Source organism: Sceloporus occidentalis, unplaced genomic scaffold (assembly GCF_023333645.1).
Source record: "Sceloporus occidentalis isolate IW3139 unplaced genomic scaffold, rSceOcc1.0.p SCAF_4, whole genome shotgun sequence".
In the NCBI taxonomy this organism is placed as follows: Eukaryota; Metazoa; Chordata; class Lepidosauria; order Squamata; family Phrynosomatidae; genus Sceloporus; species Sceloporus occidentalis.
The window spans coordinates 87,768,635-87,793,022 of NW_028316984.1; the positions used below are offsets into that span (position 1 = coordinate 87,768,635).

At 42.2% G+C, this 24,388-nt stretch overlaps 1 protein-coding gene across 1 annotated transcript in view; it reads left to right on the forward strand.

Moving 5' to 3' along the window:
• Positions 1–20,595: 20,595 nt before the first annotated feature.
• LOC149314273 (bestrophin-1-like) overlaps positions 20,596–24,388 on the forward strand; it is a 45,408-nt gene continuing 41,615 nt past the window's right edge. The window contains exons 1-2 of the mRNA XM_089523419.1: positions 20,596–20,633; positions 22,860–23,022. Of these exons, the coding sequence (XP_089379545.1) occupies positions 22,871–23,022 (152 nt within the window). The 5' untranslated portion in view covers positions 20,596–20,633; positions 22,860–22,870. The remainder of the gene's footprint in view (positions 20,634–22,859; positions 23,023–24,388) is intronic.

Here is a 24,388-nt window from a genome sequence, read left to right on the forward strand (position 1 = left end):
TTTGGAATTTATATATATTTTCCAATATTTTCAAGTAATGGATGTTTGAATCCATGGATAAAGAATCCATGGATATTGGAAGGCCAAAAGTAATCCAATTTGTGCCCCCCCCCTTTAACTGCCATGTCTCAATGCTGTGGTATTCTGCTGTAATTTTGTGAGATATGTAGCCTCTGGTGCCACAACAAACTACATACCCCAGAAACCCATAGCACTGAGCCATAGCAGTTAAAGTGGTGTCAAACTGAATTATTTCTGCTGTACAGATGCAGTCTCAGTAAAGCAATGGTACCAATTTCTTGCAGTTTTGTCTCAACTAGAGATTAGCAGCCCAGTTACTGTAACAGGAATGGAAGGGGAGCTTGCTTGGGCCAGGCTGTACACACTGTTGGTCCTGATTTTTTAGTCATAGCCTCCCCCCACCCCCCCACCCCCCGCTGCCCAATGCTGGGAAAGGGGTTACTATAGAACCCAGAGGTCAAATTCTTCCCCCAAATTTGGCTTCCAATTCCAGGGGTGGCAACCATGAAAACATGGGGATGCATCAGCCCTCCAGGAGACCTTGGAAGGCCATAGAGCCTACTACACTCCCCACAAAAGTCTGCCACCCAAACAGTGGGAGTGAGGGCATTTTCACCATGTTTTGGAGGACCACTAAAACAGAATGTCACATGTTTTTCACTTCCTGATTTTAAAAAGCCCCTTTCGGGGCCTAAATTGACCTGGAGAGGGACAAAAGCCTGGTGAAAACCCCCAACCACACAAAACCCAAAGACCCTTGAGGAGCCGTGGAGACACAAACACAATCCTGGGGCTGCATGTAGTCCATGGGCTACACTTTGCCCACCCGTGTCAAATGCCTTGGTCCCAAAGACACCACAGAGAGTTATGTACCAATGCCAACAGCAAGAGATCTTGGCAAAGCACCTTCATTCATGATTCACACCAACTGCTTATTCTGTGGAAGAAACCCAGATATTCTATGGAAGAAACCCAGCCAGCATGGTGAATTGGTTTGAACACTGGACTCTGGAGACTATGGTTCAAATCCCTACACAGCCATGGAAAGGCACTAGGTGACCTTGGGCAAGTCACACTCTTTCAGCCTCAGAAAGAGAGAAAGGCAAACCTCCTCTGAATGAATCTTGTCAAGAAACCATAGGTTCACCTTCATAGAATCATAGAGTTGGAAGAGACCGCACGGGCCATCCAGTCCAACCCCCTGCCATGTAGGAAATCCAAATCAAAGCATCCCCAGCAGATGGCCATCTAGCCTCTGCTTAAAGACCTCCAAGGAAGGAGACTCCACTACACTCCGAGGGAGTGTGTTCCACTGTCGAACAGCCCTTACTGTCAGGAAGTTCTTCCTAATGTTGAGGTGGAATCTCTTTTCCTGTAACTTGCATCCATTGTTCCGGGTCCTGTTCTCTGGAGCAGCAGAAAACAAGCTTGCTCCCTCCTCAATATGACATCCTTTCAAATATTTAAACAGGGCTATCATATCACCTCTTAACCTTCTCTTCTCCAGGCTAAACATCCCCAGCTCCCTTAGGGCACTGTAAGTAGGAAAGTACTTGAAGGCACACAACAACAATACAGGATTAAGTATACCAGCACAGATGTTGAAAAAGTCACTTTCTTATAAACTCTCACATAGCATGGCCACAGGGGGAGTCTGGTATTTGTAATCCAAATGTAATTTTTCTGAGCTCTGGCTCTTGTTTTAATAAAGACAGCAAGAAATAACTATGATAACAGAGGTTTTACTTTCAGGAAGCCTATCCAAATAAGGCTAGTTGGAAATTATGCAGAGTATTATTTTGAAGTAAAATCTACAAAACTGGATTGAGCAGAGATTATGAGAGAGCACATACATGTGCACTTGCAAAGGAGCATGCAGCATGGGCAATAGCTGTTCCCCTTTGGAAACCTATTGTATGTACATATGTTGTGGGTAGGTCTCTGTCATCCAGGCTTCTCTTGTTATGTATTTGAAAGGACATGATCCCACATGGTCCTGGCCTACTAAGATCCTCTGGTAAGGACTACCTTTGTGTGTCATCCAGTTCAAGGGGCACCTGGTGGTATTCTAAATGGTATTTCTCAACTACAGCATTGTCTGTCAGGATTCCCTCTGCCAAGAGGATCAGCTTGTTTTGACATCTGGTTTTATTGTGAATGGCAAAACTTCACTAAACAAGTGCCAGCCCTTTTTAAGATGAACCCACCCGCACACCAAAAATATATATATTATAGAATGCCCCATGTCTTGGCCACTATACTACATTGTCTTCCTTATGAGGATATTTTCTTTTTCTTTAAAAAATCTTGTCAAGATTTCTGTCACTTAATAAACTATCTTCTGTGTGCATTTAACTAAATAACAATGTTAAAGTGCCGTGCACAAGGATAAAGTGCAGAAAAGATAGTTAACGATTCACAGATATCATTAAAGACGTAACTAATGTCTGTAACAGTCTGTAACTAGTGTCTGTAAATATGTCTGTTTCCGACATGCTACCTTTGTTTTCCAGGCATAGAGAATATGCTCCAGATATATTGTCCCCAACACACAGTCCAAAATCAAGAATATTCCAGTGAAGATCTTGTAGCATTTTGAGGCAAACTGTGTGAAAGAAGTTGCATACATGTGAGAAAGTAAACCAAGTCTATGAAAGCTTATGCTACAATTTCTGTTGTACAGTTAATCTCAAAGGTACTACAAGATCCCTTTGCACAATGATATTCCATACTAACATGGCTATGTCTCTGAATTGCAGCAGAGATTGTACAGTGTCCAATTTCTGCATAAATTGGCTCCATATTTGAAGTCTATCCTGTCAGAATATTTTTGCCCCAGGCTGTGTAAAATGTCTCAGGTGCATGCAATGGGTTAAAGAGGAAATGCTGACTCAGAGGAAGCTGATGCAACTTGAGCATGGAGATGAGACACAGGAGTTCCAAATTGCACTGTCACAGTGACTACATGAGAAGAAGCTGATGAAATACTAGCAGGGGATTGGATCAGAATCCTAGCTATGTTTGTGTATACTTGTGTATAAGAACCCTCCCCTTATGTGGGGGGATCTGCTCCAGATTCCCCCTCGTAAGGGGAAAATCTACGTATGCTCATGGCATAGGGCAGCGCACATGCCATTACTTTAATTGCCGCACGGCTTCTACGTAAACTGGAAGCTGCATTTAGTGCACCTGCGTATGGCACAGGCACACTGTATAAGGATGAATGCTCCAGTACACAATGTGATGATGTGGATGTCAGTTGATGTTGAAGCATTATGCTGATTTTTGTAAATATTTCTGTGTTGTGATTGCAAATATTTACTGCAACTAAGATTAAAAGCCACTTTGGAAGAACCTCTGTGAACTACTTCCAGACTCAGCAGTACTGTTTATCTTCCTGGCTAGCAGTTTTCTGTGTGTGGACTCAGTTTTTCCCCAGGGCTAACATATCCTCTCCTCAACGGCCAGAAGAGATAGCCTGTAACAGATATTAACTGTGTGGTCCTCCAGATGTTGTTAGACTGCAACTGGCAGCATTTCTTATTTTTGGCTCCATTGGCTAAGGCTGCTGGAACATGTAGTCCAACAGCATCTAGAGTGCCACATGAATCCCAACACTGGTCTATATGATCCTATATGAGACAATACTGGAGCAAAATGCCCATTTATTTATATTCCGACTTATTTTTCTTGGAAGCAAAATATCTCTGAGATCTGCATTCCATATCAGGAATTTCCCTTTTTCTCTAATTGGCTAGAAATATTCTGTTTGAAAGGAATATAAAATAAAATAAAATAAAATGTATTACATATTAAGTAATTTCTCCATTGATATAATCAACTGCCTAGAGTGAAATATGTGCAACATTTTGCAAGTAAACTGTGTGACTGTTCTTTCTATACAAGTGTACCAGACGTAAGGAAAGCTGGTATGGATGGTTCATTTTTTGCATGTTAAAGAAAGCCATGAAACTCTCCATCTCACCACTAGATGCCGCTGACCAAAGTGCACAGAACGTAGCCTGTTAGTGGGCTTCCATGCAGGACTAGTACTGAACAATGGGCCAGTACATGATGGGGATGAAAGGAATGATGGCATAGCAACATAATATAAGACTAGAAACAGATGGCTCTCAACCAAAATTGTGTCCTAAACATATACGTATGTACAGTGCTACCTCGGGTTACGAATTTAATTCGTTCCGCGGCGCCGTTCGTAACCCGATACATTTCGCAACCCGAAAAGCCGCTGGAAAGCCGCTATCCGCTAGCCGCGCTTTGAATTTCGCGCCGAAATGCGCCGAAAAGATTTTCGTAACCCGAAAAATCTTTCGTTACCCGGAACAGTTTTTTTAAATCTAACTTTTTCGTACCCCGGAAATTTCGTAACGCGGTCAATTCGTATCCCGGGGTACCACTGTATGTGTGTGTATTATGTGATCAGAATAAATGATGCTAACAATATACATGTGTATGAATTTGTTCAGTTTTTGTAATGTGCTTCCAAGTTTGTTTGTTTGTTTGTTTGTTTGAAAAAAGAAAAATAATGGGCCAAATCCTCTTGTCAGTCTCAAATAGAATAGACCCACTGCATCAACAGGAACTTGGTAAATCAACACTTGTACAAATCTCATTTATTCAGTGGGTCTACACAAACTGGGATTAATCTCTGGATTCAGCCCAATGTTTTGGCACGGACTTAAGAATAAAAGAGTGGGCTGCTGTGTTTAGTGACAGGTGGAATGTCAGGCCAGGTTCTTGTAAACAAAGCTGGGAGAAAATAGCAACACAGTGAAAATGCTGCACTCTTTCTCAAACCTGCATAATCTGAGACCACCTGAAGTCACATTAGTTGCTTCTGTGTGCCCTCAAGTTGACTCCACCTTCTGATGACTCTATCCTCAGGTTTTCTTGGCCAGATTTATTCAGAAGAGATTTGCCATTGGCTTCTTCTAAGCCTGAGAGAGTGTGACTTGGCCAAGATCAGCCCGGTGGTTTTCATTACCTGAGATGGGATTTGAACCCTTGTCTTGCAGTATAGTAACACTCAGACTATTACATTACATGGGCTGTCATTGCTAAAGCCAAAAATGGCTGCATTTGCTCACATCCTGGATGGAAGAGTGCCTGGGAACTCCCACATAAGTTCCATGATGGATGAAAGGCAGGGCCAGTCCTCCTGATGGGCAAAGTGAGGTGATGAACTCAGGTAGTGGATGCTGGAGGGGGGAGCATAATGCACATGGCAGTTTATCCCACCTATGCTCTTTTGCTTTAGGCCTTTGTTGTGCCTTATCTTTACCTCCCTGAACTAGGGTACTGTTCAGGTGCAGGGGAGAATGCCATCCCCACCACTATTTAGTTGCTGACTACAGGATTAGGAACCAAGTGGCCATCTGGATATTGTTGGGCTACAAGTCCCCACAGCCTAAGCCAATGGTGGGAAATATTATGAGGGCGAGTGCAAGAATATCTGAGAGGCTGCATGAGTCCTCTTCCAATGTTAGTTTTATTTTATTCATAGCCCACATCTCTCCTAAATCTGTACTCAAGGCAGCTCACAAGATTTTAAAAACAAAAACAAAATTGGTACAGATACAAACAAGTGGCATAGTGGTTTGAGTGTTGGACTATGGCTCTAGAAATCAGGGTTCAATTCCCATTTTGGCCATGAAACCCACTGGGGACATTATCACACAGGAGGAATGTCTCTCGATTTTGAAAGGAAAGAAAGTAGGGCCAATTTGGAAATGAACACAAGTACGTGGATGGCTATCACACCACAGAAGAACACAGCTCCCATTCCAAAGCCAAAGTAGTGCAAATGCAAAAGAAATTATCATATGAGTACGTATCCTTCATAGTCTAGAATTCAATTTAGCATCCTTCCACATGTGCAGTGAGGGCAGAATCAGATTGTGACCTTTTTACACTTCTGGCAAGGCTTGCCTCCGGTTCCCATGGTTTTGCATTGTTTCACGTTATTTGTTCATTCATTACCCTTTATTTCACGTTATTTAGGCAATTCACTAGTTCAAAACCAGTCCAAAGGAACCTTGTACTTGGTTTGAGCATCAGGCTATGACTCTAGAAGGCAGGAATCGAATCCCACTGGGTGACCTGATGCAAGTCACACTCTCTCAGCCTCTTCAGAAAATGGCAATGACAAACCCCATGTGAATAAACCTGCCAAGAAAACCCTGTGACAGAGCTGTGAGAGAGAAAGAGAGAGCCAATCCCTTCCCTCCAGTTGGAGAGGATGAGTCTGCAAAGGGAAAGAGCCGGAAAGGGCTGAGAGGAGGAGGGAGGGAGGCAGTGTGTGTGTGTCTCTGTGGGGAGGGCTGCTAGCATCCCATCATCCACCGGCCCCACCCTTCTGCTCTGCTTTAAAACCTTGCAAGCAGAAGAGACTGTAAGGAGGCAAGAGAGAGGAAAGCACCTCTGGGGTTTTTTTATTATTAGTAGTAGTATTTAATGTTTAATGATGATTGTATTTTAGTTAAGGGATGAGGGATGGAATTTTAGTTGTATATATTATGTTTTGTTTAGGTATTTTATTTATTTATTTGCTTATGCAAATAGTATTTTATGTAATTGTTTATGTAATTTTGTTTAATGTTTAATGATGGTTATATTTTAGTTACCGGACAAGGGATGGAATTTTAGTTTGTATACGTTATGTACTGTTTAGGTATTTTATTTATTTGCTTGTGTAAATCGTTCATGCATTTTATGTGCTTTTATGTAAATCTGAAAGCTGCTTTGATCTTTTTAGAAAGGTGGTATATAAATAAATTTATTATTATTATTATCCCCAAAACAGCTCCAGAACAGCTCCGAGAGAAGAGAAAAGCCCCCACACACACACCCAGAGGAAGGGAGGGAGACACTGCAGCCAGCAACGGCGCTTGGGAATTGTAGTCTGATTCGAAGGCAGTCCAAGGGCAACCGAGACATGCATTCCATACCTGCCAAATTTGAACTGAACACAACTTTGGAGTTGAATAGGATTTGTAAATTCTGTATTTCCCCGAATTTACACATCTCTCGGTTGACCCTGGATTGGGTTTGAATTGACCTAGCATTGACTTTGATTACGTGTGATAACCTCTTGCGCAATAACGTGAATCTGCATGATTGCATCCAGGATCGCACTGCATTGACCTTCCAATTACCCCCATGTGATAACATCCCGGGTGACCTTGGGCAAGGCACATGCCCTCAACCTCAGGGGAATGCAATGGCAAACCTCCTTCAAATAAATCTTGCTAAGAAAACCCATGATAGTTTCACTTTAGGATCACCATAAGTTGGAAATTACTTGAAGACACACACACAACAACAACAACAAAAACAACAACAAAAGACAATTGAAAGCAGTGGAAAAATTCATGAATAGTGAGTACAGTGCTAGTCTATTCAAGGGCTCTTTTATAACAATTAATTGCCAAAACCCCACTTTGGAAAAAAAAAGCTAGTTCTCGGCAAAAGGACAAGAAGTAAGGAACCATTCCACCTAGACTTCCTTGGAAAGAAGTTCCATAGCCTAGGAGCAACTACTTATTGATGAAGTAAGATTCAGCTGCCAGTACAGGAGGTTTAAGCAGAAAAATGTTTTGGACCAGTTCTGGAAGAAGGTGGGATACACGTATCTCGAGAGCCAGTGTAGTGGGATATAGTGTTCAGAGTGTTGGACTAGGACTCCAAGAGACCAGGGTTTGAATACCTACTTGGCCACAGAGACCCCTTGAATCACCTTGGGCAAGTCATACTCTTTCAGCCTCAGAGGAAGGCAATGGCAGTCTCCCTTGGAACAAATCTTACCACAAAATTCTTCATTGGATAGAATTAGAATATGAAAAGAAAGGCTGCATCTGCACATCAGAAATAATCCAGTTTGACACCACTTTAACTGCTTTGGCTTAATGCTATGAAATTCTGGGAACTGTAGTTTTATGAGACATTTAACCTTCTCTGTCAGGGAGCTCTGGTGCCACAATAAACTACAATTCGTAGAATTCCATAGCATTAAGTCATGGCAGTTAAAGTGTTGTCAAACTGGATTATTTCTGCAGTGCAGATGCAGCCAAATTTAAAATAAAATTGCCAGTGACATAGAATTGCCAACAACGCACTGCTCTAACACAAATCTATGATGCAACCACAGTTTGACTACTGTGTACAGAATGTTTGTTTTCCAATTATAAAACTTTGGAACAACATCCAGCTATTCAGAACACTTACAGCTGTTCACAGTCCTCTGTCTAGCATATATTCAAACTTGTCAAGTTATAGTGGGTTCTTAACAAAGCCCGCTGCCATCACAGGTATTCAATTCCATGACCAGCCATTCCAGTACTGAAAACAAAAGCAACTTTGATATTGCCCGTGCCTAAATGGCAACAGTAAAGGTATTCTCAGATGTAGGGTGACAGAAAGAGGTGTGTTGTGTTAGAACACTTTCCTTCTTCCACAACATATAAAAAGAGCATCAGCTCCAAAAATAGTCAGATGCTGGTGAAAGGTCAGGAATAAACTCTTCTAGAACATGGCCACATAGCCCAAAAAACCCACAAAAAACTATGGATGCTAGCAATGAAAGCCCCACCTCTGGAAGAAAAATACCAATGTTGCAGAATTTTCGAGGGGGGGGAAATGACTCAAACAAAGCGATTTTACAAATTTACGAAAAAGGATGGGACATGTGTAAGAAAGACATGGGCTTATTACAAATTGATAGTGATGTCACGTGGACCCAACATGAAAACACCAGAAATGACCCAAAGTGATTACATACCAAAAGCCACATCTAGAAGAACTCAGAATAACATCAGCACAGGGCCTTAGGATCAGTTCAGGTTAATGTTCTCCACTTAACAAATAAGCGCAACATCAAACAAATGCAGAGCATTGAATGTTAGGTTTGAAAAATAATTTGATAATGTTAATCACTAGAAATTGGAAAATTAACTCACTAGTATAAATACTAATAAATGAAATCATTTAATCTGGCAAACTATCATTAAATAGTTTTTTTGTGGGTTTTTTGGCCTATGTGGCCATGTTCTAGAAGGGTTTATTCCTGACGTTTCTCCGGCATCTGTGGCGGGCGAAACGTCAGGAATAAACCCTTCTAGAACATGGCCACATAGGCCAAACAACCCACAAAAAAAACTATGGATGCCAGCCATGAAAGCCTTCGACTTCACATATCATTAATTAACTTAAAAGAGTAGCATTTGGTGAAGCCATGGGAATTACGGAGAACAGCACAGAGATTGTTACTCTTGACCTTAAGAAGCATATTTTGTTACTGGCTTCTTCAAAAGTTTTTTATTTTTTGCCCTTTTCAAAATTTCCTTCCTCTATTTGAGATTCTCCCATGGCTTATAAAAGCCATAATAAGATTGTTCCTGGGAATTGCAGAAGTCCAGCATATCTGGGAACTAACAGGTTGGGAAGGCTATCGCAAAGCATGGAATCTCATCTTACAACTTTTTCATTTCAGTTGTTCACTCATCTACACTTCTCTTTTCCTTCCAACTGCACCAATATGCACACTTCACTCCCACTTCTAATGCCTTGTTTAATGAGATTAATGATTACTAAGGATTAATAAGGTATAATATATTTTAGTTAGAGGGCACAACTGCGCTGCAAGTACAACAGCAAGTGTATAGCTACAAAGATTAGTCAATAAATTGAGAATGAGGAATTCTTAATTTGAAATTCAAGAGTCCCTATTTTGGGGGGGGGGGGGTGGTCAGGCTATGTGGCCATGTTCTAGAAGGGTTTATTCCAACATAGCCTGAAAAAACCCACAAAAAACTATGGATGCCGACCATGAAAGCTTTCGACTTCATAGTCCCTACTTTGTTGTATTGTTACTAAAATATATATTAAGATAAAAATTATGAATGTGTTTGCAATATTCAATTACAGATGTCTCTATAGAACCCAGAAAGTGGTACACAAACATCTTCAGATGATCATGTTGCTCTCTTTGCACAGAAAAGCTTCATGTACTTGATCTCTGCCAACTGAACTGCTGCTACAGACACAAGAGCAGGACAGGCTGACTTATTTTCTCTTGTTCAGCTGGCAACCCTAACCTACTGATGTCCATAAACAAAAGAAAAATCTAAGATCAAACAGGACAAAAAGAGCTTTCGATAGCTCCACAAAAACTCTTCTTCTCAGCTAGATATTTTCAGCCAGTGGAAAAGAATACTAAAGGAAGGCATGGTAGCTGACTTCAAATATCCAAAAGACTCTCATGCTTAAGACAGAGCAGACTTGTTTCTCTGCACCTTACCACACAGGGCACAGAAGTAGGGTCAGTTCGCATTGGTCAATGCGTATTCGCGTTATATCGCATTGGTGTTTCACACCTGTGATCTCAGAATACGTATTGATCAATGCGATATAATGTGAATACGCTTTGGCCAATGCGTATTCACAGCAGGGTTCCAAACTGAAGGCAGCCGGCTCCTCCGTTTTGTGAGTGCGCAAAATTAGTGGATTCACGGGATCTGTATTGATGGCCAGTGCGAAACCTCTGCTGCTTTGGCTGGTGTGTACATCCAATCCGCTGGTTCTCCTGAAGACCACCAGGTTACAAATTTCCCATGATGCTGCGCTGGAATTTCCCCCATCTCCTTCCGTTGGCCCTTTCCCCTTTCAGGACAACCGCCGGGGCTGGGGAGCCATTTTTCCACTGAACGAGATAAAGCAGAAACCTTTTGTGTCGGGAGGGATGTATATGTGTGTGTGTGTGTGTGTGTGTGTGTGTACACACACACACACACACACAAAGATGTGTGTGTAAGCATATACATGCAGCATTACATTTTCGGCTGCTCCACAGTTTGTGTGTGTGTGTTTGTATATATATATATGTATATGTGTGTATATATGTATGTGTATGTATGTGTATGTATACACACACACACACACACACACACACACACACACAGACAGCTGTGTGTGTACACATATAAATACAGCTTCACACTTTTGGCAGTACCACTATGTGTATATGTGTGTATATCTATGTGTGTGTGCGTGCGTGTGTGTGTGTATATATATATATATATATATACACACACACACATATATATACAAACACTCAAGCAGACAGATCTGTGTGTACACATATAAATACGGCATCACACTTTTGGCTGTGGCACAGTGTGTTTTTGTATATATATGTGTGTGTTTGTGTGTGTGTGTGTATATATATATATATGTATGTGTGTGTGTGTATATATATATATATGTATGTATATTAACACTCATACAGACAAATGTGTGTGTACACATAAAAAAGGCATCACACTTTTGGCTGTACCACTATGTTTGTATATATAAGTATGTATGTATATATATAAGTATGTATGTATGTATTTATGTGTGTGCATATACACACACACACACACACACACACACACACACACACACAGATGGTGCATACCCCTTTCGTAAGTGGCTAAAGGCAGCAATTCTCGCAATATTACGCGCTAAACAGTGACCTCATTCTTCACCCCAGAAGTTAAAAATGTTGCCCCCGTTCAGAGCCCAACAGAGCATGCGCAAGGCTGCCGATGCGAATCGGCCAATACACATTGTATTGGGCTGGTGTGGTAATCCAATCTGCACTTGCCTCACTTTGCCTGAATACGCATTGGCCGATTCGCAAAACCTCGATTCGGAAGGCCACCCAGGTGTGAAACAACAATGCAATATGACGCGAATATGGATCGGCAAAGCGTATTCAGAGAGCACGGGTGTGAATGAACGATGCGATATAATGTGAATACGCATCGACCAATGCAAACTGACCCTACTTCTGTGCCTCAGTTGGTCCATGATCTAACTGTTGGATATAGTAAGGAAGTAGGCTTTGGCAAGAAAAAAAAATTAGCATAAATTTTATTAACAGGAAAAGAACTACTGAATAGTGGACAGGCTGGGGACAGTTTGTTGCTGCTGCGGTGTGCTCTGAAATTGTTTCCAATTTGCGGTAACTGTGAATTGAATCTATTACAGAGTCTTCTAAATAAGAGATATCCAGAGGAAGTTTGCCATTGCTTCCTCTGAGATTGAGAGAGCATGCCTTGACCAAGGTTACTCAGTGGGTTTCCATGGCCCAGTGCAGGGACATAGCCAAGGGGGGGGGGGGTTCTTGGGGTCCAGACTCCCCCTTCCGTTAAAAAAATGAATGGTGTGTACTGCTGCGCCACCGCACCCATGCCCCATTATAATGGTGGCACTTAGTCTGGACCCCCCCCCCCTTCCTAAAATCCTGGCTACGTCCCTGCCCAGTGAGAATTTGAACTCTGGTCTCCTGGAGCCCTTGTCCAACACCCAAGCCACTACACTACACGGGCTTTTGTGGAGACAGCTAACTGTTCTTTATTGGAAATATTTAAGCAGGCTGGCCTTCAATCAGAGATGCTGTGGTGTTGTGCATGGAGCAGGTGACCTTCAAGATCCTCTCAGTGCTATCATTCTGTGATCCAGCTGAGCAGTTCATCATGCATTCACTTGCAAACAGTTGGGTCCTGTGTTATCCATCTAATGATGAGACAACATATTACCAAGAAATGATGTGAATGTGGCCCAATGGAAGGTATTTGGAAGCCACGGTACCCCAAAAAACAATTTAGGTGCTCGGATCAAGGCCTGTTGGGTTTGTGCTTGATCCCGCATGACAAACCCCTTATAAATGTTGTGGAAAATTCCAGCCCCACTTAATCCCTGGGGCTTCTCAAAAACTGTGACATTTCAGAAAAGATCCAAACAGGAAAGAATTAGCAGGAGAAATGCCTTTCTTCTTGCAGCCACCACAGCTGTGCCAGGAGTAAGCAAGCAGGCATGCCGGCAGCCGAGGGGCCACCCCCATTTCCCCTCCCTCCCCCACACCCCCAGGCTGCCTCTCTAAACACGCAGGGCTTACTCTGAAGATTAGGAGAGAACACAAGGGGGGGGGGGGAAGCACCACAGAGTTCCTTTTGTAATGGGAGTGGGATTAAAGCATCAAGTGACCGGTTGCAGCTCCCAAGTGGGTTTCAGGCTTCTTAGAGCACCGTGTCACTGTCAGGTCCAATCACCCACAAGCCATAGAGGTGGGAAGAGGTGGAGTGTGGAGTGTGCCGACAAAGAACCCCACCAGGACACATGCAAGGCCAGAGTTCTCAAATCCCAGGTGCAGCACCAGAGCCGGCTTCGGTAAGTACCTCTGCAATCCACAACTCCATTACGCATTATGCACTAGAGTTCCTTCTTGATAGACACTTTTTGTTTTCCCCTGGTCATGTTGTCAATGGACATCTTTAATCTCTGAGGTGACTACCAGTTTTGATCTTTTGGCTACCAATTTTGATGCTCAGCCATTATAAGAAGCACAACCTGAAAATCAAATTATACCGATTCTAGGTCACTGATAGGATGAAGAGAGAACTTGACCTACTCAGAAATGATGGGGCAATTTACAGGAGATTGTCAAGGATTCCCAGTTGTTTGCAGGAACAAAATGATAACCCACCCATCTAGGCCATTAAGCTGCTGAAATGAATTCAGTTTGGAGTAACTGAGGGTAGGTTTGCATGGGGAAGGATGGTAAGCTGTGCCACCTGAAACAAGGTCCCATTCTCAGAATTATTTAATTCTAAATACATACTTTCCACACCAGGCTCTAATCAGTGGATCCTGAGGCTTAGTAAAAATAAATGAAAAAAATAAGTAAATTCCACAAACCTTAGGTTTACTCATCACTTATTCCTGCATTTTTCCTAAGAGGGAACTTCAGCAAATGCATCTTTTCCTTGTCCATGCAGGTTGAGCTGTGTTCCAGATGTAATTATTCTATGCTGCATACAAGTAAAGCCCTGCCTTCCTTTGCAGCAGGTCACAACTGTGTATGGATGCTATTTTGAAATGCATACATTATGCTTACAAGGGAATACACTTTTGAGAACTGTCTCCTCCCACACTTTCACAAATCATAAGCAATGGAATATGCTTTCAACCCCTCTTATGTGTACAAATCCAGATATCTGTTGTTTGGTATGACCTAGAGAGGATTCTGATTGTAAAAGCTGTTCATGGTGTGACAACCTTTTATTATAGACTGATGAGTTTGAAATAACAACCAGTCCACTCACCATTGTTCTGCCTTGCAAAGACAACACCGTTCTTGTGCCATTTGTTTGCCATATTTTAAATTGCAGTCCATATCTTGTAAAAAGAAAAAAGAAACCCAACTTTTAACCACATTCCCAATATGTACTCAGAAATAAGTACCTGAGTTTCCTGGTGCAGGTATAGGATGGCAGCCTAGACAATCCAGTGACAGGAACAAAAGGAAACTAAACAGAGGTTAAGCCATGTTATGTGACCTTAGATATGGACCTTTCCTTTTAAAAAAAGATGTACACAAGATTGTCTGTCTGCCTGTGTCAGAGTTTATGTGGGATAGCTGAGCATCAGTAACATGTGGCATTTACTTGCTTGTGAACTAGAGAACCTTTTGCTACTGAGGGAGATGCCTGGCAGGAGAAAACCAAGCCTGTCACAACAATTGTATGAGAAGAATATCTGTCTGTCCATCATCTTTTCTCAGACTTTCAGTTTTCTTCATAAAAATGTAATTGAAAATATTTTCTTGCCACTCATGTATGTGTGCTTGTGGATGTCTGTGTGGATGTATGCTGGAGTCAGGTTGGTCAGATGTCAAAGGTACTTTTTCTGGTACTTTTTGTTTGCCTGCTATCTTTGGAATAAAACCATTTAGGATACCACCTCTGGAATTCTCTCTTTTATACAACCATGACAGTGGCCCTTGCCTCTGTTCAATCTGGCTATCTCAGTAGATTGTGCAGAATCTTCAAAAAGGAGAAGTGGGCGATTTAATCTTTTCTACCTGAGATCCCAGTATTCCTGTTGCAATTCAAGGGTTTCCTCTGCCTCTGTCTGTCTGTCTATGAAGTCTCCATCTTTGAAATCACCCTGCATCATATGTAGAGAGTGCTCTATAGTGCTACTGAATTCTATAGAGAAGGGATTCTAGCTTTACTGTGTGCTCTCTTTCTACAATGTTAATCTCAGAACAATGAGAATATAGACAAAACTGTTCTAGATTAGGAGTAACAGAAGGACATCCGAGGACATCTTAGATTTTATATATACTGCAGAAGAATTCATGAGTGTTATTTACACAGGCAAGGGCTTGGAGTTTTCCATGTTTGGTAAAGATGTGTTTTCTGCATTTGAGATGCATGAGAGAGAGAGAGAGAAAATCTACCTGGGTGTAGTGGAGGCAAGGAAAGAGTTTTCCATAATAAGGCATCCACACAATCAGCATCTGAGAATGGCCCTTACAGAACCAGTGATTATGTGTGGTCATTTCCTAGATCTATTCCACACTTATGGAACTGATGAAATGGGAAGTCATAACACCCCAGTTCAGCTGGATCCCTTATCAACAGAGAACAGAACAACAAAGAAGTTGACAGGAAGGTTAGGAATTCTCTCTCTCTCTCTCACGCACACACATACCTGACATCCCCAAAACCTTGTATAGGTATCTGACTTTCATACAGTGACTTTGCCTGGAAGAATACTAGCACATTCCCTTTAAAACAAGGTTCTTTCACACTGCCCAGTTATGTCCTATGATTCACTCCAGCTGCTGTGGGTCCATCCTGTGGAATCCTGGGACTGGCAGTCAAGGGATGAGCATTTAGAATCCTCAGCCAGAGAATTCCTTTAGTTTCTCTTGCTAAACTACAGATCCCAGGATTCCTCAGGAATATATTGCTGTGACAGTTACAGTGGAATCATAGTGCTATAATTCTGCAGTGTGAAAGAGCCCACGGAGGAGGTGCAGTGGGCATAGGAAAGATATAGCATCTCTTTGTCTCTCCTGTGCAACACATTTCAGAGAGAGAGAGAGAGAGAGAGAGAGAGAGAGAGAGAGAGAGATTGAGAGAGAGAGACTGAACAAGGTATGCTCTTCAAAGTGTCTAGCTCCAGATAACATGTGCAATAAAGCCTGGGTGCTATGATTCCTGGTATATCACACTATCACACTAGACAAATCCCACTCAGAAACAGGATTTTAAAAGTAGAAAAACCTGGCAAATACGGGAGGTTTTTCAGACGCATTTACACCAAACAGCAATAATGTGAAAATAAAGTGAACAGAAAGTGGACAAAAAAACCCCACCTTTTTTCTTTTGGGAACTTCCCGAAAGTAAAAAGGTGTCATTTCTGTCCACTTTCTTTTAGGTCTATTTTCACATTATTGCTGTTTGGTAGAAACATTGTCTGGAAAACCTCCCACATTTGCAGGTTTTTTCTACTTTTAAACACCATTTCTGAGTGGGATTCATCTAGTGTGATAAGGTCCCTAGGTGGACTGGGGGGGCTTGCCCCCCCAACTAGTTTGGGAAAGCTGAATACCCCCCACTCCCAATAATTTTGCAAAATTGGGCAGCCAAGACTCCTGTATAGTTAATATTCCCCAGGTGTTACCAGTATAGTAAATGTACATTAAAAGTATATGAAATGATCAAATACTAAGAACGTTATCACACGGGGGAAATTGAGGGAAATTGGAGGGTCAATGCAGTGTGATCCCGGATTCACGTTTATGCATGAGAGGTTATCACACGTAATCAAAATCAATGCTAGGACAATTTGAACCCAATCCAGGGTCAACCGAGAGATGTGTAAATTCAGGGAAATACAGAATTTACAAATCCTGTTCCACTCCAAAGTTGCATTTGATTCAAATTTGCCAGTATAGAATGCGTGTCCTGGTTGCCCTTGGATTGCCTTCGAATCAGACTACAATTCTCAAATTCCTTTGCTGGCTGCAATTTTTTCCTCCCTCCCTCCCTCTGGGTGTGGGGGGCATTTCTCTCCTCTCTGAGTACTTCTGGAGCTGTTTGGGGGATGAAGCAGCCCTCCTATCAGAGACACACATGCTCTGCCTCCCTCCCTCTTCCTCTCAGCCCTTTCCGGCTCTTTCCCTTTGCAAACTCATTCTCTCCAACTGGAGGGAAGGGATTGGCCAGGGCTCTCCTTTGCGACCCTGTCACAAGGTTTTCTTGGCAGTTTGATTCAGGTGGGGTTAGCCATTGCCATTTTCTGAAGAGGCTGAGAGAGTGTGACTTGCACCAGGTCACTCAGTGGGATTCGATCCCTGCCTTCTAGAGTTATAGTCCAATGCTCAAACCAAGTACAAGGTTCCTTTGGACTGGTTTTGAATTGGTGAATTGCCTAAATAATGTGAAATAAGGGGCAATAAATGAACAAATAACATGAATAGTGTTATTAGAAGTAATTATTAATACTATTAATTTTATTAATAGAAGTAATAGTGCCACTGTATTCTGCTCTGGTCAGGCCCCACCTAGAATATTGTGTCCAGTTCTGGGCGCCACAATTCAGAAAGGACATTGAGAAACTGGAGCGTGTCCAAAGGAGGGCGACAAAAATGGTGAAGGGTCTGGAAACCATGCCCTATGAGGAACGACTTAGGGAGCTGGGGATGTTTAGCCTGGAGAAAAGAAGGTTAAGAGGTGATATGATATCCCTGTTTAAATATTTGAAAGGATGTCATATTGAAGAGGGAGCAAGCTTGTTTTCTGCTGCTCCAGAGAACAGGACCCGGAACAATGGATGCAAGCTCCAGGAAAAGAGATTCCACCTCAACATTAGGAGGAACTTCCTGACAGTAAGGGCTGTTCGACAGTGGAATGCACTCCCTCGGAGGGTGATAGAGTCTTCTTCCTTGGAGGTCTTTAAACAAAGGCTGGACGGCCATCTGTCAGGGATGCTTTGAATTGGATTTCCTGCATGGCAGGGGGTTGGACTGGATGGCCCTAGTGGTCTCTTCCAACTCTACGATTCTATGATTCTATGATTCTATGATTCTATGAATTGCCTAAATAACGTGAAATAAAGGGTAATGAATGAACAAATAACGTGAAACAAGGCAAAACCACGGGAACCAGAGGCAAGCGCCAGAAGTGCAAAAAAGGTCACAATCCGATTCTGCCCTCACTGCACATGTGCAGGGATGCTAATTCGAATTCTAGACTACGAAGGGTACATACTCATATGATAATTTCTTTTGTATTTGCACTACTTTAGCTTTGGGCTAGGCGCTGTGTTCTTCTGTAGTGTGATAACCATTGATGTACTTGTGTTCATTTCTGAATTGGCCCTACTTTCTTTTCTTTCAAAATTGAGAGACATTCTTCTCATGTGATAATGTCCCTAGGAATAATAAAGTGTGTGCAATCTATTTTATGTGCCTTTACTTGCGGGTAAGCTTCACTAAACCCATGGAGGGCTCTTCCACATTTATGCAGAAGTGCCCTCTGTATGTTCAGTATCACTTACTCTCAAGTAACCTTGCAAGAGTCTTCTTATTTAAGCATGTTTGATAACAGAAGGGGAAGTGATTTGCTCTTTTCTTGTAAGTACCTGGAAGTAGGCAAAACTAATAACAACTAAGCTGCCTGTGCTGAGCTCCCTTCACATTTAGAATGGTTCTGAAGACTGGCATCTCTGCAGGATGATCATAGAAGTGGCCTCAGTTCAGTAAAACTCTATCCCAATGTCAGCCAGGACAACAATCTTTGCGATCCTTTCTAGTATTAAGTGTCATGTACTAAGCACAGGAAATTGCTTGTTTTTTTTTTAATGTAAGCACGCTATTTGGACGTACTGTACAAAATACAATAGAAAGGAAAAGAGTAGACTTCCCAAAAAATAGTGCAACCAAGGGGAAGGAAAGTTTGCCCTGGTTTGTGTCTAGACATTTCTAAGCCAGTCTCCATTCCATACTTTCAATCAGTCTGGAAAACTTTTTAACCTGTAATTCCCAGAATTCCTCCACTAGCACAGCTACTGAACATGTTAGCTGCAGGACTTGGGAGTTTGTACTGTGAAAAATCTTTTCCAAGTGGTGGAAAAAACAAATGTGTTCTCATCACTGAAATTGTCATAAACAGAACAGTGTGTGTGCAGCTCTGAATCAGTTGTCAATTTGTTTTGGTGTTGTTGTTTATATACACTTGTTTCAGATATATGTATAAAATTTATTTGTCATCGTGTTAAGATATAAAAATGATTTTAAAATAAATAAATAAATCAGTTGTCAGGTCTAATCTCACCCTGAGCTGGAGCTAGTTCTTTAAACAATCAGAATTTTAAACTTTTGTATGCTGTGCATTTTAAACTATGTTTGTTTTAAATATCATAAGGCACTCTGAGTCCTGAGTTGGGATAAAGACAGGAGATGATGATGATGATGATGATGATGATGATGATGATGATGATACCGCTCTTTAGCTTGTCTGTCTAGAGTACTATACTATACCTATTTTAGAAAGTGCTGACCTGGATAACATATGTGTTGAATATTGCCAGTCACTTGCATACCCATAAAAATGGAATATTCTGTTATTGTGGTCCAAAGATTTGTCTCATTCCAGTTCAGTCTCTTTATTAAAGCTATTCTCAGTCAGTAATGCAGAAAAAATAAGTGAACCTCCAAAGACTAGATGCTGTGACTATCTGAAATAATGCATATCCTACATTTTGTGCTATTCAAACTGAGCGGCCTCATTTTAGCAACAGAAATCCAAGGTTCAGTCAGTGGCATCTACTGGCAGAACTCAGTAAAATCCTCCCTGAAACCCTGGAGAGCAGGTGATAGTATCACCAACACTGGACTAGTTAGGCATGGTAAAAGGCATCTTCCCCCTGTTCCTATTAAACTACTTTACCTCCTGTATCTTAGTCCTCCAAATCCTGTAAGACAGATCTTTCTGTATAAGTCATTTGCCACATCTGTTCCCAGTGCAGACACGCATCCTTGCCCACACAGAAGTACCCTACTGAACCTTTTGCCATCCAGATATTTGGATTATAGTCTAAATAATCCCTTATCTTTGGCCAGGTTGGCTGAGGCTTCAGGGAGTTGGAGTCCAAAATATCTGGAAAGTCAGAGGTTTACCATCCTTGCTTTATCAGACACATTGGGTCCCATTTGGAAAAAAAAAAGTGGGATATCAATTATAGACAAGCAGGCAAATATACTAATGGGAGTGACCATCTGGATCTGAGGACAATATTATGTTGTTGTTGTTGTTGTTGTATGCCTTAAAGTCATTTCTGACATGGCGACCCTAAGGCAAACCTATCATGGGGTTTTCTTGGCACGTTTCTTCAGAGGGGTTTTGCCATTGCCATCTTCTGAGGGTGAGAGGCTGTGACTTGCCAATAGTCACCCAGTTGATTTCCATGGCTGAGCCAGGATTTAAACCCTGGTCTCCAGAGTCAAAGTGCAACACTCAAACCACTACACCATGCTGGCTCCCCAGTATTGTCTACATGGGGCCAATACTATAGGCACAATTCATTTTCCTGTTATCATAGAAGAATCAGTGCCAATATATTTAGCTTGCTTGAGAGGGGGTGTTATAATACTATAGACCATATGTGTATGACTTTCCTCCTACTGTCCAGGTATGATCTTCGTGGGAACTGATGTGAGCTTCCAATTCAAACGGCTGGTTTAAAACACAGAGCAAGTAAGGGGAATACTGTTGTTCTTAGATTAAATCAGGGTGAGCAACTTGTGGTCATATGGATATCATCAAGACTGCAGCTTCTTTCTCTCTCACTTCATCCCTGGCTATCTTGCATGTTCCCCTGCCCCTTGTTTAAATGGTAAATAAGCATAGCATGTATTTCATTAGGATGGGTGCCATTACCACCCATCTAGGAGAAGAGAGAGGGGGCATTGTTCATGTGCATATTCTAATTTATTCCATGGTGGGAAATCCTGTTGAGTAGCATTGAGGATCACTTGAGGAATCAAAATTAGTTATCTGGCTGCAGCATTACAGTATAACAGCCACTGACTAGACTGGTCTTCTCTTGCTACCAATACAGTCAGTACCCAAGGATTATTTGGCAGGATGGTTGTAGGGAAGAAGATGGACATTTCTTTCATAAGCTTATTTTGGGCCCTGAGCCACTCTTCACAGGTAAATTGACTGCCACACAGCAACTTTATGGTATGTTTTTTTGGCATGGTATGTCGGAATAATCTTCAAGCCACTTTCAGCGAAAATGTGGGTAGATCTACAAGAATATAAACACTAGTTATTTGGGAGGACTATTCATCATGTTGAGCAATTCCAGGCAATGATGTAGCTGAGCCAGGAAATCCACCTCACAGAGGGATATTATGAAACCTACAAGATATAAAACATTGAGCCACAGACAGTGCTTCATCGAGTTTCTACATTAACTCTTTCTCTTTGTCAGGAATCATTTGTGCATATCTCAGAAGTGTGGAGGATGGGAAGAAAGATGGAGTAGGTCTCTCCCACCTCTTTACATGCTCCATGTTCTCCACTCTACAGGGGGAGGTGGACCTGTGGTCCTCCAGATGCTGCACTACTATGCCTGTCATCCCTCACAATTGGCCACAGTGGCTAGGATTTGCCTGGAGCTGGAGTCCAGCAATATCTGCAGTCCCCTCCCAGTCCCCCATCATCCAAGACCAGCAATCCAGAGCAATGTTACAGAGGGCCTGTCTAGAGCTTTGTGGGAAAGGCTCTTCTGAGGATCAAGATGCTTTAATGTTCCCTTTCAAGTGTAAACTATTGCCTGGGCAGCAGTCCAGCCAAGAGTTACAGTACTGATTAATAAACTACTTTTGTTATGCTTTTTTTATTCCCATGGCCCAATTCCCCACTCCATTAGATTCCCCCCACTTGTATCCTGCATTTCTCCCCCAATGTTACCTCTCCATTATTATGCCTACCTCCTATCACTATTATTTTTAAATTCATTCTCTGCCGTTCAACAAAAGCTTTTTGAAGTCTGTTTGTGGTAGCAGTTGCTGTTTTTAAGTTTTATCATGAACTCCATCCACAATAACAGCTGCTCTGGTTTTCCCAAGTACTGTAAAAGCACCAAATTGGTCAGCGAGTTGGTTTGTGATTCCTCTAGAATGCTTTATATGTCCATATGTATTGTGATGTCCTCATTTTTTGGAAAAGGCTGTGATTTGCATATGAAAATCAGAAAGCCCTGGACTCCCTTCAAATACTTAGATGGCGTAATAAAAAAATTATAAGAAATTGTATGTGAACAAATATCATCATGCATGATAATAGAAAGCCACTCATTTTCCTGCATTTCATATAAATTAATGTATACAAAGAACTCCCCCCCCCCCCCCGCCCCTCAAGAACCATATTCCCTTAGCAATAGCATATCAGAAGCCATATGCTTCCGGTGGCAGGAGTCAAAAGCAGTGATGGGCAGAGCCAAAGCCAAAGCCAAAACTGGATAGGACCACTATTTTCCTTCTACTTCTGCCACCCCCATTTCTCTCTCCCCAGGTGTCTCCCTACTTTCCTCCTATCTAAGGAGCTGTTAGGGAAGGAATATCACTTTTCTTAAAGGTCTAGAGTCAGGGTTAGTGCTCGCAGAGCACTTTGGGAAATGAACCAAGGGCTGCGAGTTGCAATCTCCTGAGAAACATTTTCACAATACAGTCACATCAAAGCAATCTCTGTATAGGAATAAGTCAGGCTGCAAGTGTGCCTAAATCAACATTCTTTGCCAATCTGTTGGATACCTAGAGGCTACATTCCCGCATCCTTTTCTGAAGTTAAAGCACATACAAGTTTACCCAGTTTGTCCCATTGCCAGGCTCACCAGAACAGGTTTAGACTTTCAGTGTCTCCTCCTTCATCTCAGTGGGCCTTCAGTCTCACCTCACTGCTATTTCTTTCTAGCACGTCTTGTGATGACAGTGACATATACATATCGTGTCGCAGACGCACGCCTGGGCACTTTCTCCCAGCTCCTGCTTCGATGGAAAGGAAGCATCTACAAGCTCCTTTATTGTGAGTTCTTCATCTTCGTCTCTTTCTACTTTGGCATCAGCCTCGTCTACAGGTGAGCTTCAGTATGTTGGCTAAGCCCAAAAGATTCTTCCTTTCTTTCTGCAGCATCACTAGAAATATGACACAGCTGTACCCGCCAACTGGGGGACTGTCCCAAATAATCCTCTGCCACCCCACTTTTTCAGCTGCCTTTAAAATGCCCCAGTTTGATTCTCCTCCTCCCAAATTGCCCTTTGCCCTCAGCTACTTCAGTTGTGGCAAACTAAGGAGTTTATCACACAACTTTTAAAATCAATTTACCACTCCCTAATTGAACTCTAATCCGGCCTGCATCCAGATCCTATCACATGGATTTTTGCCCTCACTGGGTAGGTGCACCCTGTGTAACTTCTAGATAGAATCATAGAATCATAGAGTTGGAAGAGACCGCACGGGCCATCCAGTCCAACCCCCTGCCATGCAGGAAATCCAACTCAAAGCATCCCCAGCAGATGGCAATCTAGCCTCTGCTTAAAGACCTCCAAGGAAGGAGACTCCACTACACTCTGAGGGAGTGTGTTCCACTGTCAAACAGCCCTTACTGTCAGGAAGTTCTTCCTAATGTTGAGGTGGAATCTCTTTTCCTGTAGCTTGCATCCATTGTTCCGGGTCCTGTTCTCTAGAGCAGCAGAAAACAAGCTTACTCCCTCCTCAATATGACATCCTTTCAAATATTTAAACAGGACTATCATATCACCTCTTAACCTTCTCTTCTCCAGGCTAAACATACCCAGCTCCCTGAGTTGTTCCTCATAGGGCAAGGTTTCCAGACCGTTCACCATTTTAGTTGCCCTCCTCTGGACACGCTCCAGTTTCTCAATGTCCTTTTTGAATTGTGGTGCCCAGAACTGGACACAATATTCCAGGTGGGGCCTGACCAGAGCAGAATACAGTGGCACTATTACTTCTCTTGATCTAGACACTATACTTTTATTGATGCAGCCTAAAATTGCATTGACCTTTTTAGCTGCCGCATCGCACTGTTGACTCATGTTCAACTTGTGGTCTACTTGGACTCCTAGATCCCTTTCACACGTAGTTTCATTCAGCCAGGTGTCACCCATCCTATATCTGTGCATTTTATTTTTCTGCCCTAAGTGTAATACCTTTTCTCCGTGTTGAATTTCATTTTGTTAGCTTTGGCCCAGCTTTCTAGTCTATTCATTTTGAATGTTGATCCTGTCCTCTGGAGTACTAGCTATTCCTCCTAATTGTTGTCATCTGCAAATTTGATAAGTATGCTCCCAATTCTGTCATCCAGGTAATTGATAAAGATGTTGAATAACACTGGGCCCAGGGCAGAGCCCTGAGGGACCCCACTGGTCACTTCCCTCCAGGATGAAAAGGAACCATTGTTGAGCACCCTTTGGGTTTGGCCG